This window comes from Anguilla anguilla, chromosome 4 (assembly GCF_013347855.1).
Source record: "Anguilla anguilla isolate fAngAng1 chromosome 4, fAngAng1.pri, whole genome shotgun sequence".
Lineage (NCBI taxonomy): Eukaryota > Metazoa > Chordata > Actinopteri > Anguilliformes > Anguillidae > Anguilla > Anguilla anguilla.
This window is the reverse complement of record NC_049204.1, coordinates 27,920,219-27,934,178: the sequence shown is the minus strand read 5'-3', so window position 1 is coordinate 27,934,178 and position 13,960 is coordinate 27,920,219. Positions and strand designations below refer to the sequence as shown.

The following is a 13,960-nucleotide window of genomic DNA, read 5'->3' as shown; positions in this document are numbered from 1 at the left end:
AAATTGTGTACCTTACTACATACAGATTATCTTTGAATTGAATGTACTCTTGGGACAATTCCACTTAGATATCTACAATCTAAGGCCTGTACACCATTTATGTCCTAAAATATTTGTACGTCATTGCCTGTAATTGCAGAGTGCCATTTGGATTGGCTGGCTTGTTGGCCCAGTTCCAAGAAGCTTTGTGTATATAACTCCAACTCCAAGGGCTACAAGACAAAGTCAAACAGACAGGCAAGACCCCAACTTTTGGCCGTGTACTCTTTGCAAATCAAGAGTGAAAACCTCAGAAAATGTGTAAAGGATTAGCTGCCTTGCCTCAGACCTGTCTGGAGAGGTGAGATAACAATCATTTCCTCTGCTTCTCTCTGGACTCATTCTGGACATAGAACTTGTTTGCACTTGCAGAAAAGCGAAGTGTCAAACAATCACACTTTAATATAATAATTGGTATTTTCTTGTCCTGCTGTTAATAATAATTAGAAGTTATTTGTTTCAGCTTGACAGATTGTTAAAACATGCATCCAATGTGTTGCTCTTTGAAAAGTAGAGTTTAAGAATTTTGACTGAATCCTTTGGGGCCAAATATAATGTAAATTGTACATTTGTGCAAATTAATTATTTTCTTGAAAATATGTAAACAATACAGACTGAACTGTACTGGATAAATGTAGTATCAGTATCAAAAACAAAACATATTCAGATTAAGATTTCATAAATATATTTCCCCTGGAGTTTCAAACACTGGATTTAAGCAGTCAATACTTTGGCTGGTCAAAGATAATGAATACAATATTTAAAGGAATGCTCAGTGAATTAAGTTCAGCAAATGTTTTTCAAATAGCAAAATGTTTACACAAATACCAAAACATCCTGCTGGAATGAATGACTAAATCTTATTCCACACATTCAAAAACAACTGCATCATGTATCACATTATTACATTGCCAAATGAAAACATGAAATGTGTGTGTGTGTGAGAGAGAGAGAGAAAGAGAGAGAATGTGTGTGTGTGTGTGTGTGTGTCTGTCTGTCTGTCTGTGAGAGAGAGTGTGCACGCGCGCGAGGTGCGTGCGTGCGTGCGTGTGTCAGCCTGTCACACTAAAATTTAAAATCTGGTACCTTTCCATGCCTAAATTAAATTGATACAGAAAGATTAATGTCAATCCATTCAATCAAAAGTAATTTAATATTTTAAATTATTTTAATGTAGAAATTACAACCATCCTACAAAGTTCCATTTAAATGAAAGTATTGGCTGAGTAAATACCAAATTGGCTGTATTTGATTTTAATACATTTGATTTTGGTAGTATGGGAAAAGAATATTCCAGTTATATTCCTCTGTATAAAAATGTTACATATTATACAAATTATATTAATTTATTTACTCAGTTATAACTTATTTGCAAAATAGTATAGCTTTTCAAATTGTGCGTTAAATATGCATTTAATTACAAATTTTCCCAGGCCCGTTGTTTGTGAAGGGTTCAATGCAAAGTCTATGCCCTTTAGTTCCTTCTTTTAATAAGCCAGAAAACTAACAAATCTCCCAACTGACTTCATTTGGTGATTTAAAATTTTTATGAGGTGTATGTCAAAACTGAAAATAATGAGATTAGGGCTGTTTCCCAATTAACCTGGGATTCAAATATATTGAGAGACTGTGTTATCTACGATGGCCAAGGAATTTTGTTTTATTTTATTTTATTTTATTTAACCTTTTATTTTATTTAACCTTTTATTTAATCATTTAGTCTCTCTGAGATTAGAAATCTCTTTTTCAAGAGAGACCTGGCCAAGAAATCAATATGGCCTGCGTTCTCACGATATCCTGCAGATGTTGGTTCCCAGAGTTCGGACAGAATTAGGCAAAAAAGCTTTTAAAAACGCTGCCCTCTTTTCCTGGAATAAGGTACAGAAGAACCTGAAATTGTCCAAATGAATTACTATGGGGAAATTTAAGTCAATTTTAAAGGATCGTGAAAATAGTACTCTTGGTCATTGTGATTGCTCCTAAATCTTAACTGAAATCGTTTTAGAAAATTGTACCTGTTTATGTTCTTGACCTTGTATTGCATTTTAACTGGATATTGTGTTCACTTATTTGTATTGTATTTGTCTGTTTGTATTCTTGTGTTATTGTTGTAACAATGTTTATGCTGCTTTCTTGGCCAGGTCACTCTTGTAAAAGAGATGAGACTTTTACCTGGTTAAATAAAGGATATATAAGAAAGCAGCAATATATTACAGACACTACAAAATGACAACATTTAACATAAAAGCAGAAAAGCTGACAAATAACAATGTTCAAAGTTTCACTGGTTACACAAGAGCAGTCTAAATATGTGGTGCATCGAAGAGTCAAAGCATTTACAAATTTCACTTTTCTCCATAACTTTACCCTGTGCTTAAAAAAACATTTAGTGATACAAACTTCTGTAAGTTAAGCTTTCTTTAGCGATCATTCCATGCTGAAGGTGAGAACTGAGCTGAGAACTGCAACATTTTTTTACCGACCTCTGCACAAGCTTTTGGCACAGACTGTAAGACACTGTTTTGTGAGAAAAGCCCGTAATTTCCATTTGCCTGCTGGGCAATGTACAGTACATACATAGGTAAGATGGAAGCTATTTCAATAGGGCCTTATAAATTAAAATATACCAGTGACTCAGCCTTCATAGTGCCAAGGAGGGCCAGCCCATTCCCCAAGAGCACAGTGATAACTCAAAGATTTGTAGTTTGTACAAACCTGATTGCCCCACAGTACACAGTATCCAGCAGATGCAATGACACTGTAGGTGGATATATAAATGTCTCCATAATCTATTACCGATAAGAAAGTAACTGAGACTGGCCTCTGGCTCACCTCAAAAGAAAAACAGGACTTGTTTCTATAATAAATGCCCTACTTTAGCCTCAGCCTTTTCACGAGGGAATCTATACAAAACTTAAAAGTGAGACTATCATCTATTAAAAAAGTACTAGGTACTTATAAGTTGTCACTCTTTCAATTGGTTTGTCCTGTGTGGTAACTATACATGGCAGTGGATCTTACTTTGATCTAGTAAAGAGCATAAACTTGAGTCTGCCAACATGTAAAATAAGCTTCAGATACAGCTGAGTCTACATGGTATTAAAAGCAGACTGGAGGTCTTCAAAAGCCTTTTTACTATTTCTGCACAAGAGTAAACGACTGTGCCATCGGCATGAAAAAGAAAACTGGCATTTTACACATTTTTGCCAATATGGTTAACATGAAACATAAATTATAGAGGTTCCAGGACTGAGCCCTGTGGCACCCCATTCTGCACTGGTTAAACACAAGATGAAATTCCATGAAATGGAATACACTGTGATCTTTCTGACAGGTAGTTTTTGAACCAATACAAAAAATTTCTTCTGAAAAATGTTTAAAATTACCTTTTCGGAGAAAACATGGCTTTGAAAACATGGTCAGTGACAACATATTTGCATGGAACATTTGTCAAAGGCAGATCAATAAAGGTAGATTTTGCTGGGAACTTCATATTTGTATGTTTTGGGCCATTTAGTTTCAGTTGCATCATTCAGTTGATGGCAATCTAATTATGAATACTTGGTTGACTAAGTCTGTTCCTGAAAAAGATATTCTCAAACATGTCCCACACTGACAGACTGAAGTAAGATATTGTACTATCAGCACTGTCCTTCTATGGTAGTGTTTCTTAAACTATGGGTCAGGACCCAAAATGGCTTGTGGGATTGTATGAGGTGGGTTCCAGAATGAGTCTGTATTCCACTAGGCTATGCTATTATGTGTATTTGGTCCCCGATTAGGTTGCTGAAAAGTATTAAATTACTCATTTGGTTCCCAGTGTTCAAAAGTATTTCTACTTTGGGTTCTGATATTAGAAGGTTTTTAAAACCAGTGCTAATATACTATGACAAAATATGCTATATAGTATGTTTTCTATAAAAGCAGGTTTAATTTAATTTAAAGATAAGTGTATAACTGTAAAATGGCCAAAAGTAAAATTTACTAAGCCTCTTCCAGTACATAGCAACGAATTACTATTTATTTATTAATGTATTCATTTAGACAAATGCATTTGTTTCAATTCCTTAGCACTTCTTGGTGTCAACTGCCTTGCGTGGTTATGTCAGATGAACATCATAATCGTCAGTTGATGAACGGTACTAAAAAGGTTCTCATTAAACTTACAGTACAGTAAGAGCAATCCTTTCATGATTTGTCTCTCCCATGTGTAAGAAGGTCTATGAGCATACTCTATGAGGGATGGTTTGTAAACTTCATAGTAGATACAGAGTGAATATTGCTCACATCCTCTTGCAAGGATCTGAGCAATATTATGTACATTTCTCAATTTACCTATTCCCAAACTCTCAAAACAGACCCTCAAAAATGTATTTATTTGGGTAAAACATTGTACGTAGTTTTCAGGCCTAAAATGTGTGGGAAATGAATGTGAGTGCACAGGTGAAATAATGATATACAGTGAGCTCCCCAATGTTTGGAACGTACACATGTTTTTTTATTTTTTTTTATTTGGCATTGTACTCCCATTGAGGTTAAAGTGCAAACAAATTCTTTTTCTCTGCACTTTGGTTTAACCATGTATAAATTACAAGTATTTATACATAGCTCCCCCCCCCCCCCCCCCCCCCCCCGAATACCAATAGCAAAAATGGCATACAAATCAATGCATAGTAATACTGAATTGTTTTTGTTCTTTATGTTTAAGGGCTAAGGAGATAAAGACTAAATTGGGAATCCTGCTCCAGAAGCCAGAGAATGGCATTGATCTAATAATTCCATGCCCAGAGAAGTTGGAGAAGAAGCCAGAGAAGCTTCATAAGTGAGTATCCACAAATGTTGTGTGAAAATTGCAAATCCACAGACCTCACACACTGAGTGTCTGTTCTCCAAAAACAGCAACACTTGCAATCATTGTTATTGCAGTTAGCATCTCCATGACATACAGTACAGTACACTGGGGTTGCGCAATACAGCTGTGAAATTACTGCAGGATTAATGTATGTCTTGAAATAAAATTGATGTGCATTCATAATAAATAAATCTATAAAAAAGTGTTTCTGACAAAAATGAAATAACTTTCAGAAAAGTAAATCTATTTCACTATGGTATGGCCAGTTATACTGGAGGAGCAGTTCTGCTCAGAGACAAGTGCTGGAAAAGAGGAACGGGAAATCATTTTGTAATGGAAAAAATGTAAGCCTGTTATTTATGTTGCAAATCGCATCCCACAACCAAAATTGTTGTTTACTGCTCTGTCCTCTCCGCCTTCCTATGAAATGGCTTATGTAACCTATAACCGCTATTTCTATGGAAATCGGTGAAAACATTTTTGGTATATATCCTCATCCCCAGGATGGAAGAAAGCGTGCAATGTTGATTCCTCATCACAGTCAAAATGAACAAATAAATGAGTTCTGTATACAGAATGTGCTTATAATAGCCTATCTATGTGCTCACCAGCTATTAGCTATTATTAACTGTTCTTAAAAGATGGTGTTTTATTTATAAACAATTTTGTAACAGTATCAATAGATAATCTCAGAAAAGTAGACTGTAGACTCTTTTGCTTAAGAAAATTTAGTAGTAAATTTTACTAATCACATCTGCATGGTTTTGATGAGTATACGGAACCCTCACTGTATGCAGTAAAAAATGTTTTTTATGATGTTCTGTTCTGTATATATTACTGCTTGGCAAAATGTAATGACTTCTGAAGAACACTGAAGAATATCCACCATGTCCATATGTAAATTTACTTGTAAATGTTTTGCGTATAAACGTGTAGAAATGCTCCCTTACAGTATTACAGCTTGGCAAAATGTAATGACTTCTGAAGAACATTGAAGAATATCCAGGTCCATATTTAAATTTACTTGTAAATGTTTTGTGTATAAACCTGTAGCAAACTCTCCCTTACAGTAGGCGCTATTTGTGATATATATATATCTATTGTATATATGTGGTACTCTACAGCAGCTGCAGCAGCAGCAACCATCTATATCCATTTATACTGAGGTTAAAGCCTCAGTACTATGTCTTGTGTTACATGTAGACCACCCCCTGATGAAGCCGTGCAATGGCGTGAGTCCCTGGACAGAGTTCTCATTAACAGCTGTAAGTATTAGTGTACTTGATGAAATTGTGTAAAGTGTGATGAACATAACAGCATCTCACCCATGTACGCAGTAATATAATCTGGGTAATTGTGTGGTCATAATTACAGAACTTGCACAGTCCTCTTGATTTTTTAGCCATTAGAGAAATGTATTCATATCTTTTGTGCAACATGAATGAGCATAAGAGTTTCCATAACTGGTGATAAAATACAAAAGCTTACATTTATACATGCTTCTATTTGGCCTTTATGAAGTGAACATGTTCTACACGAATTGTTCTCATCAAGTAAAACCATAACAATGTATTGTAAGAATGTAAAGAAAGCTATTACTTAAAATAAATCAGGTAACTGCTTATGGGTCTGTTTTTATTGTTAAGATGTGCACATGTTAACCGGAAAAGTAGAATAAATCAGAATCAGCTTGAAGTTGTGTACTGAAAACTGACCTGAAAGATGCTAGCTTAAAGATATGGCTTCCTGACAGTCCAATTCCTTTTTTGTTTTTCATGAGGCTACTGTACCTCTATAGCAGTGACCTAAAATCAACAACCAATTCTAGTAAGCGTGTTGTTTAGATCATTGTCAGAATCTTTATGGATACAAAGTCCCAGAGACTAATGAGTCCTTCATGGTATGCGTAAACTGTTAGTTCTATGCACGTAAAGTTCTCGCTTCCTGGCAAGCTATTTAGCCTTTAAACATCACAATTCACTTCAAGCATTTTTACAAGCCAGTTTCTGCCCTCTGCTTTTTTCAGAAAAAACCTTTGGATAAGCATCATCGATTTTGATTTGCAAATGAAGCCTCTGTAAATTAAACTAAGTTTGATCTGTAATTTCTTATGAATTTACATATGCTGGCAAATAGCTACCATCAATGAAATAATGTTTTTTTTTTCTTTTTAGATTTAAGATTTGCATGCAAGCATAATATTCCAAACATCAATTCCATATGAATGCTTTCAGAATTCTTCAGCATTCTGAGTATTCTTTAAAACTCAATGTAGTTAGTGACTACCTGTCATTAAGCACATAATACTGTATGCGTACGTTATCTGTTAATGAGACCCTTTTTATAGGGACTCCTTAATATATAAGATTCTATAATTGTGGAAGGATAAACCTAAATATTTGTTATATGAAATTGTCTACTTGTGCTTTTCTGAGCCTATAAAGATATATGTTGATGGAAAGCATTTTGTAAAGCAAACTTGGTATAGCAAATGGGTTGCTGGAACATTGTTTTGTGATGTGCCATTTGACTCTCCATTGCTGCGTTGATATTCTCTATAACACAGATTCTCATTCCATTTTGCTTTATTGTTTCACGATGTACTGACATTTAAGTTATTCACTGCAGAACACAATAAAATGGGCAGCAAGTTCCATTATGTATCCATCTTGATGCCTTCTGAAAATGTACCATTACAACATCCACATCAACATCTCTATATCTTCCTGATAGAAATAACAAATACCATGGAGGGCGGTCAGCTGGCTCCTCCTGACCCCATGTCCCAATAGTCAGGTCACCGAGGCCCCAGCGTTGTATTACTTCATTACTCTGCGCATTTTTTATGATGAATGGGTCCGGTCTGGCTGCTCTGTGTCTGAGTCACATGACAGATTCTATTAATAGATTTTCAATGTGTTCTGCTCCACAGATGGTCTGGCTGCTTTCAGAAGCTTCCTGAGGTCTGAGTTCAGTGAGGAGAACATTGAGTTCTGGGTGGCTTGTGAGGACTTCAAAAAGACGAAGTCCCTCGTGAAAATGGCAGCCAAAGCTAAAAGGATCTATGAGGAATTCCTTACAACAGAAGGTCCCAGAGAGGTCTGTATCATTGTTGTGGATCAATTAATAAAAGTGTTTAGGTGTTACATAAACACAAATAGGTTGCATCTTACTATGTTGCAGCTTTTTGCCACGGCTTAAACAACTGGCTTTGGGCTCACAGTCCTTTTAACCTGAAGGTTACCAACCATTACCTTCCATTTACAGCAGGGATCTGAAACTCAAGTCTTGAAGCCATGAATCTACAGGTTTTTTTTTTTTTTTGTATTTTCCCTTCAATCAGATGAGGACTGAAACCTAATGCTTAAACTCTTGAGCCAGTCACTTAATTCAATTCAGCACTTAAATAGAGAAACACACAGAAAACCAGCAGATACTGTGGTCATGCAGGACTGTGGTTTGAGATTTCATATCTATTAGGGAACTGGCTCAGATCTTATTGCAGTAGAGTTAGTTTAAAGCCATGGAGCTAGATTTGCCCACTCACTTAGCTATTATTTAGCCCAATTTCTCCTACCCAGAACTGTTAATCTATGATAGTAGTCAGAACTGGAATTTGAAGTGGTACTTGGTGAAATTTCCAGTCTTGTTAAAAACATGGCACAGGCTAAAAAAAAGCAGCTTAGCACATCTATTTTTCAAAATGTATTTATTTTATTTTATTTTGGATTGCCAGATTATCGAACAGCACAGTCATAAAAAAGATAAATGCCAAAGAGTGCACTGATGCTTGAATGGCATTTGACTCATGGCTTTGCTTCTTTCCCACTGGAAGGTGAATATTGACCACTTCACAAAGGATGTGACACTGAGGAACCTGGTGGAGCTGTCCCCGGCCACATTTGACCTGGCTCAGAAACGTATCTATGCCTTGATGGAGAAGGACTCCTTCGCCAGGTTTTTGAGATCAGAGCAGTATCAGGAACTGATCAACTGAATTGCCTGACTGCATGAGGTATTATGGGGGTTCTGATCATGGTGCCCTTATTAAAAATAAATCCCATTCGTGGAACAATACAAAAGTATGACATTCTATCTGAATCAAATATGCCAAATTTAACACTACTATTTATCAGATGGAATGTCCTTCTAAAGATCTAAATCGGTAATAAGTGATTGACAGTCCCATGTCCTTGCCAATGTTAAAATAATTATACAAAGTTAAGGAAAGTAATGGAAAAACTTACATTCCATACATTTACTCCAGAAATTCCTGTTTCATCCACCAGTTAATTTTAACAAATAGTTAATATAAGCATATTCTGTGATTTTTTAAAAATATTATTTCATAAAAAAGCAATAAAGGTTAAAAAAAAAAAGTTCAAAAGTGACATTATAATTGGAAAAAAAATAGGAAAAAAAAAATATATATATCACAGAATTGGTTTATAAATTGTTGTGAGTACATAAGTGCATGTGCAAGTGCATGCATGTCACTCTTTTTATGTGTGTGCATGTTCGTATTTTTTTCCTGGAGACTTAATAAACAGGAAATCCACATTTCACATTTGTATTTTATGACATTCTAAAATAGGGCAAGTTGGTACAGGTAAGAATCAGACCGTTTCAACAGGTCATAGTGACCATGAGCGTTCCATAGGTCAGAACTGGGCTCTGCTTCCCAAAACCATCTTTGTGCTAAGATTGTATCAACATTGGTAATTGGTCATTTTTAATATTCAATGTGTTTTCCAAAACTCATTTAATTTTTACACTGAAAAGCTGTCCTAATGAAATGTGTGCCTCACACCATTCTTAGAGTGGCTAATTGCGTCATTAGCATAACTGAGAGAACAATGTAACATTTAAGACATATTTCATTTTGGTCTTTCAATTCAATGTAGACAGCTCCCGGTGTGTTTTTTGAAGTTTTCCTTTTTCTTCATTCCTTGCTCCACAATGTTTAGATGTTATTGAAGTCATTGTCATTTCCTATTTCTGTCATTTATTGGCTATACACCAATTGGCCTATTACAACAGCTACTAAGATGTTTATATGATTTGTTACATTAAATTTCATTACATTCTGTTACATTTATTTAACAGAATCCCTTGAATTTTCTCAGTACCTTTTTGGTCTGAGCCAACTACACTACTCAGCGCACCACGCTGATCCTCAAAATTGAAATCAAAATAAAAATAATTCCATAGGTCAGAAGGTCACCTTTATTTCTAGTTTTTTTTTTTTTCCTTGCTCAGTAGGATTCAGATCTGAAGATTGACTTGGCCAGTTTAACATTTTACACCTTTTCTGTTAGATGAATGCCGGTATTAGTTTTGTGTCATTGTCCTGTTTCATAATGTGCTGCTGCTGATGTCTGGTGGCTTATTTTTTACATTTGTTGACAAGATCCGTTTGTATATGCCCAAATCCTACTGCTGCCATCTTCAGTGAAATCATCAATAAAGACCAGTGAACCCATTCTGGAAGCAGCTATACAGTACATGCCCAAGCCATGATACTCCACCATGCTTTACAGTTGAAGTGCTGTGCTTATGATCATTGACAGTTCATGTTTTTCTCCACACTTTAGACTTTCCATCACTTTAATAGGTTTGTTTTGGTCTCATCTGTCCATGAAACTTTAAAACCAGAACTCATCTGGCTCATCTTTGTATTTCTTTACAAATTCCAATCAGGCCTGTCTGTTCTCGCTGCTGATAAGCAGCTTACGCCATGCTGTCATTTTGTTGGTGAAGTCTTCTGCAGATTGTGGAATTTGATATTTGCACCCCTGATTTCTCTTTCAGTAATTTTGGGATGTGGAAGTATTTTTCTGTCATTCACTGCAGTTGTCTTTTTTGGGGAACCTATTCTTGGCCTATTCCCAACTGTACCTGTTACCAATTTCTCTGATGGTAATTTTCTTTCTTCCTATTGTCATATTGGCAGTTTTTTCTGTCATAGACAATTATCTGGTCTTCATGTTGGTTTCTGTAGACTAACTCAAATGGAAGACAGTTTCAAAACACTCTTAACTATGTTTGGGTCCCAAATTATATGTATATGTATCTAAATTATCTCTGAACAATATCTAAATACATTATGCACTTTACATAGACAATCAATTTCTTTCTCAGCAGGGCACGCTTATTAGCAACCCACTTTACTCCAACAATGCACATTTCACACAAACAACCATCATGAATGGGAAACATGGGAAACAGGGCCCAGTTCAATTATTGTTATTTTCTTTATTTTGTCTATTTCCAGTCGTCTTGAGAGACAGAAATGGTTAGGCATTTCTTTGAAATTGCCTCTTTAAAAGTCTAAACAAGTAGTTAGATGGTAAACAGCAAACTATATACTCAATAATTCTTCATAAAAAGTGACATGAAATACAAGTGTTCACGTGTAACTTATTTGAACTGCAGAGTTGCTTACTGTTTGTTTAATATCGGAGAGTATGTGGTCAAGTATGGAATATCATGTAGGAGTGGGCATAAGTGAAAAGTTGTTTTTGAGGAGAAAGTTTATGCCCTTACAAGGATTGCAGTAGACATGCTCATTTTAGATGTACTGCCTGATCATCAGATTGCCCACAAAAGAGAGGATTTTTTTACACAAAAATGTATATCATTTAATGACCTATGCATATTCAGCATTTTAAAATACAGTTTCTATGGTCTTTATATTTACTGTTTCACAATCTCATGCTGGTATCATGATGACTTAAATGCACTTAAATGTAGTAATCTTTTATATGTGTACTCCAGAACACAGTTACAGAATTTTGTCATCAATAATTGTAATAATAGTGATTATTACGGTATTCTATAATTACTATTGTCTTAAGTGTAATTAGGATGAGATAATGTAATGATATTGCAATTACATTTTCAAGTAAATCAATGCTGTATCCCAAAACAGGTCTAGTGTCCATGTATACTTTGATATAAAATGGACTATTATCAGACTGTGTAACTGTATGTTAAGCAGTAGTATGCTTCTATTTATTGTATTTTGCATGCTTTCCTAATTAGATGTACTATAATCATTAACGCTTGATATATCCATGTTATTATCCCTACATTTGTACTATAAGTCCTTATTGCTTCCCAGTCATGCAAGTCATCGCAAAACACTGCAGGTGAAAAGTCGACAATTACGGTAATGTTCATTACTTCGCAGATACATTTTCAAAATATGGTTAAATAATATATTTTTTAAATTTTACAGTTAAAGTTGTATTCTAGAAAATGTGGCAACATTTAGACAAAAAAAAAAATAATAATCAGAAATACAGTCATTGTCATACAGTCAAATTGGTCATATAATAATCACACTTAAATAATAGGTGATTAGCTCATTTTTCAGTATTTTTGTACTACAGTATCAATACTGTGATAAAAAAAATAAGGACTTAGTACAGGTATATGATAAAAATCTTATATTTAGCATCAAACAGTGTGTGCGTGTATTTCTGTTGCCAATACTATAAAGGTACATTGATACATTAAGATTCTCAAGATGTATTTATTTTGACATGTAAATATCTGCCATTCAAAACTATCCCCATTGTATATTTTCCACTGGAATTACATATTGTTATTCAAGTGACCAACCACGAAGCCACATTCATCTATGAGCTGTCACGAACATAAGATTATGGCTGGTCATCTTTCTTCCCCCTCTGCCAGTCTGTCTTTCATCCATCAAAACAAATCTGAGCATTACTTTGTCATTGTCTCTGTCCCGATGTTCTTTCTCATGTACCAGTTATGTAATTTGGATGAATTACAGACACATTGCTTCCTGGAGCCACCTTCTCCCCCCAGGCACACTTTTCCCACACGAACAAGGTGTTTTTTTCACAGAACAAAGAGCTAGAAAACCCTGAGAGAATGGAAATGTCAGAGTGGAGAGAGGAAGGTTAAAAGAAACAGATGGAATGGGAGATGTGGCCAACATAAACACTGTCAGGTTGAGCATTCATTACTAGGCTCACTCCTACAAACAGACAGCAGAGTTGGGACTGTACACTCATTGGGTGCTAGCAGAAATCTATAAAATAAAATAATTCCACTTTTTACATGTTTTTGCTGTATTTACTCAAGCAAGTTTACATCCAGTTATTATCTCAGGATGACAGGTGCTTGTATGGTTATCATACTGACTTTGGTTCAGTACTGCATTTGTTAAAATCCTATAGTTTTTGTATAGATTTGATTACTTACAGTACAATCCAACAAGTAAAATAAGAATTTCATCATCACAATCGTCAAGGCTGAAATGTGCTACTACTAATCTATTCCTAGCAATATCAACGTGCCTTGCAAAAATGTATTGTTCTATTTCCTTATTAGCTTTGCTTTAAGCAGTATATGGGACTTGGATTTCATCTCGACACTTAAAAAGATCTACACAATGCCATCTTGATAGCCAATCAGGGAAACAGTGTGCTTTTGTGACCAAATTTGCATACAGTGGCTACATAAGCAACATCCCAGGCCGTGATCTATCATCTCAAATTTTCAGCATACGATTACCAACTTAACTGGAAACTGTTCATTCTACCCCAACAAACTCAGCATCTGTGTGTAGAAACACAGCACTGTGAGGAAGGACCATTTTTTCCTGATTCATTGTTTTCTGTTTCACTTTTCCGATGAAGCAGAGCGAAAGTTGTGATGCAGCCGTGGAGGATACGGATCCTCACACTACTCGCGTTATGTGCCTCAGAGAGGACCACGCTCACCAAGGCTTAGCAAAAGTTACTTGCACCGTGGAAGGGGCACCAGGGTTGGAGGACACTTTAGCCACTCACCTCATTGCCCCCCCCAATGACGTCATCTCCGCCTTCATCTGAAGTGCACCCTGGGGGTCAGAGAGATGTTGCCATTGCTAGTGGCAAGGCTTCGATCAGAACTCATCTCACCCAGAATTCATCCTCCCTAACCTAAACCTCATCAGCGTTCCTGATTTGTGTCGGGAGAGTGTAAAAGCAATGACCCAGTTAAGTGGACTGGAGCCCTGCAGAGTTATCTCATGAACATTGCTGGTGCCTG

At 35.8% G+C, this 13,960-nt stretch overlaps 1 protein-coding gene across 1 annotated transcript; it reads left to right on the top strand.

The window, feature by feature from the left end:
- Positions 1 to 224: 224 nt before the first annotated feature.
- Positions 225 to 12,412, top strand: LOC118224706 (regulator of G-protein signaling 5-like). The gene is made up of 5 exons (XM_035412341.1): positions 225 to 340; positions 4,748 to 4,861; positions 6,095 to 6,156; positions 7,824 to 7,990; positions 8,727 to 12,412. Exons 1-5 carry the CDS (start codon positions 297 to 299, stop codon positions 8,886 to 8,888), a joined length of 549 nt encoding a protein of 182 aa, XP_035268232.1. The 5' UTR covers positions 225 to 296; the 3' UTR covers positions 8,889 to 12,412.
- Positions 12,413 to 13,960: the final 1,548 nt, after the last annotated feature.

Excerpts from the sequence above, each read along its gene's own strand:
- LOC118224706 (XM_035412341.1), top strand. The coding sequence starts at position 297 with ATGTGTAAAGGATTAGCTGCCTTGCCTCAGACCTGTCTGGAGAG. Across the intron at positions 4,862-6,094 it reads AAGCCAGAGAAGCTTCATAA|ACCACCCCCTGATGAAGCCG; the intron begins GTGAGTATCCAC and ends TGTTACATGTAG. Across the intron at positions 7,991-8,726 it reads CAACAGAAGGTCCCAGAGAG|GTGAATATTGACCACTTCAC; the intron begins GTCTGTATCATT and ends TCCCACTGGAAG.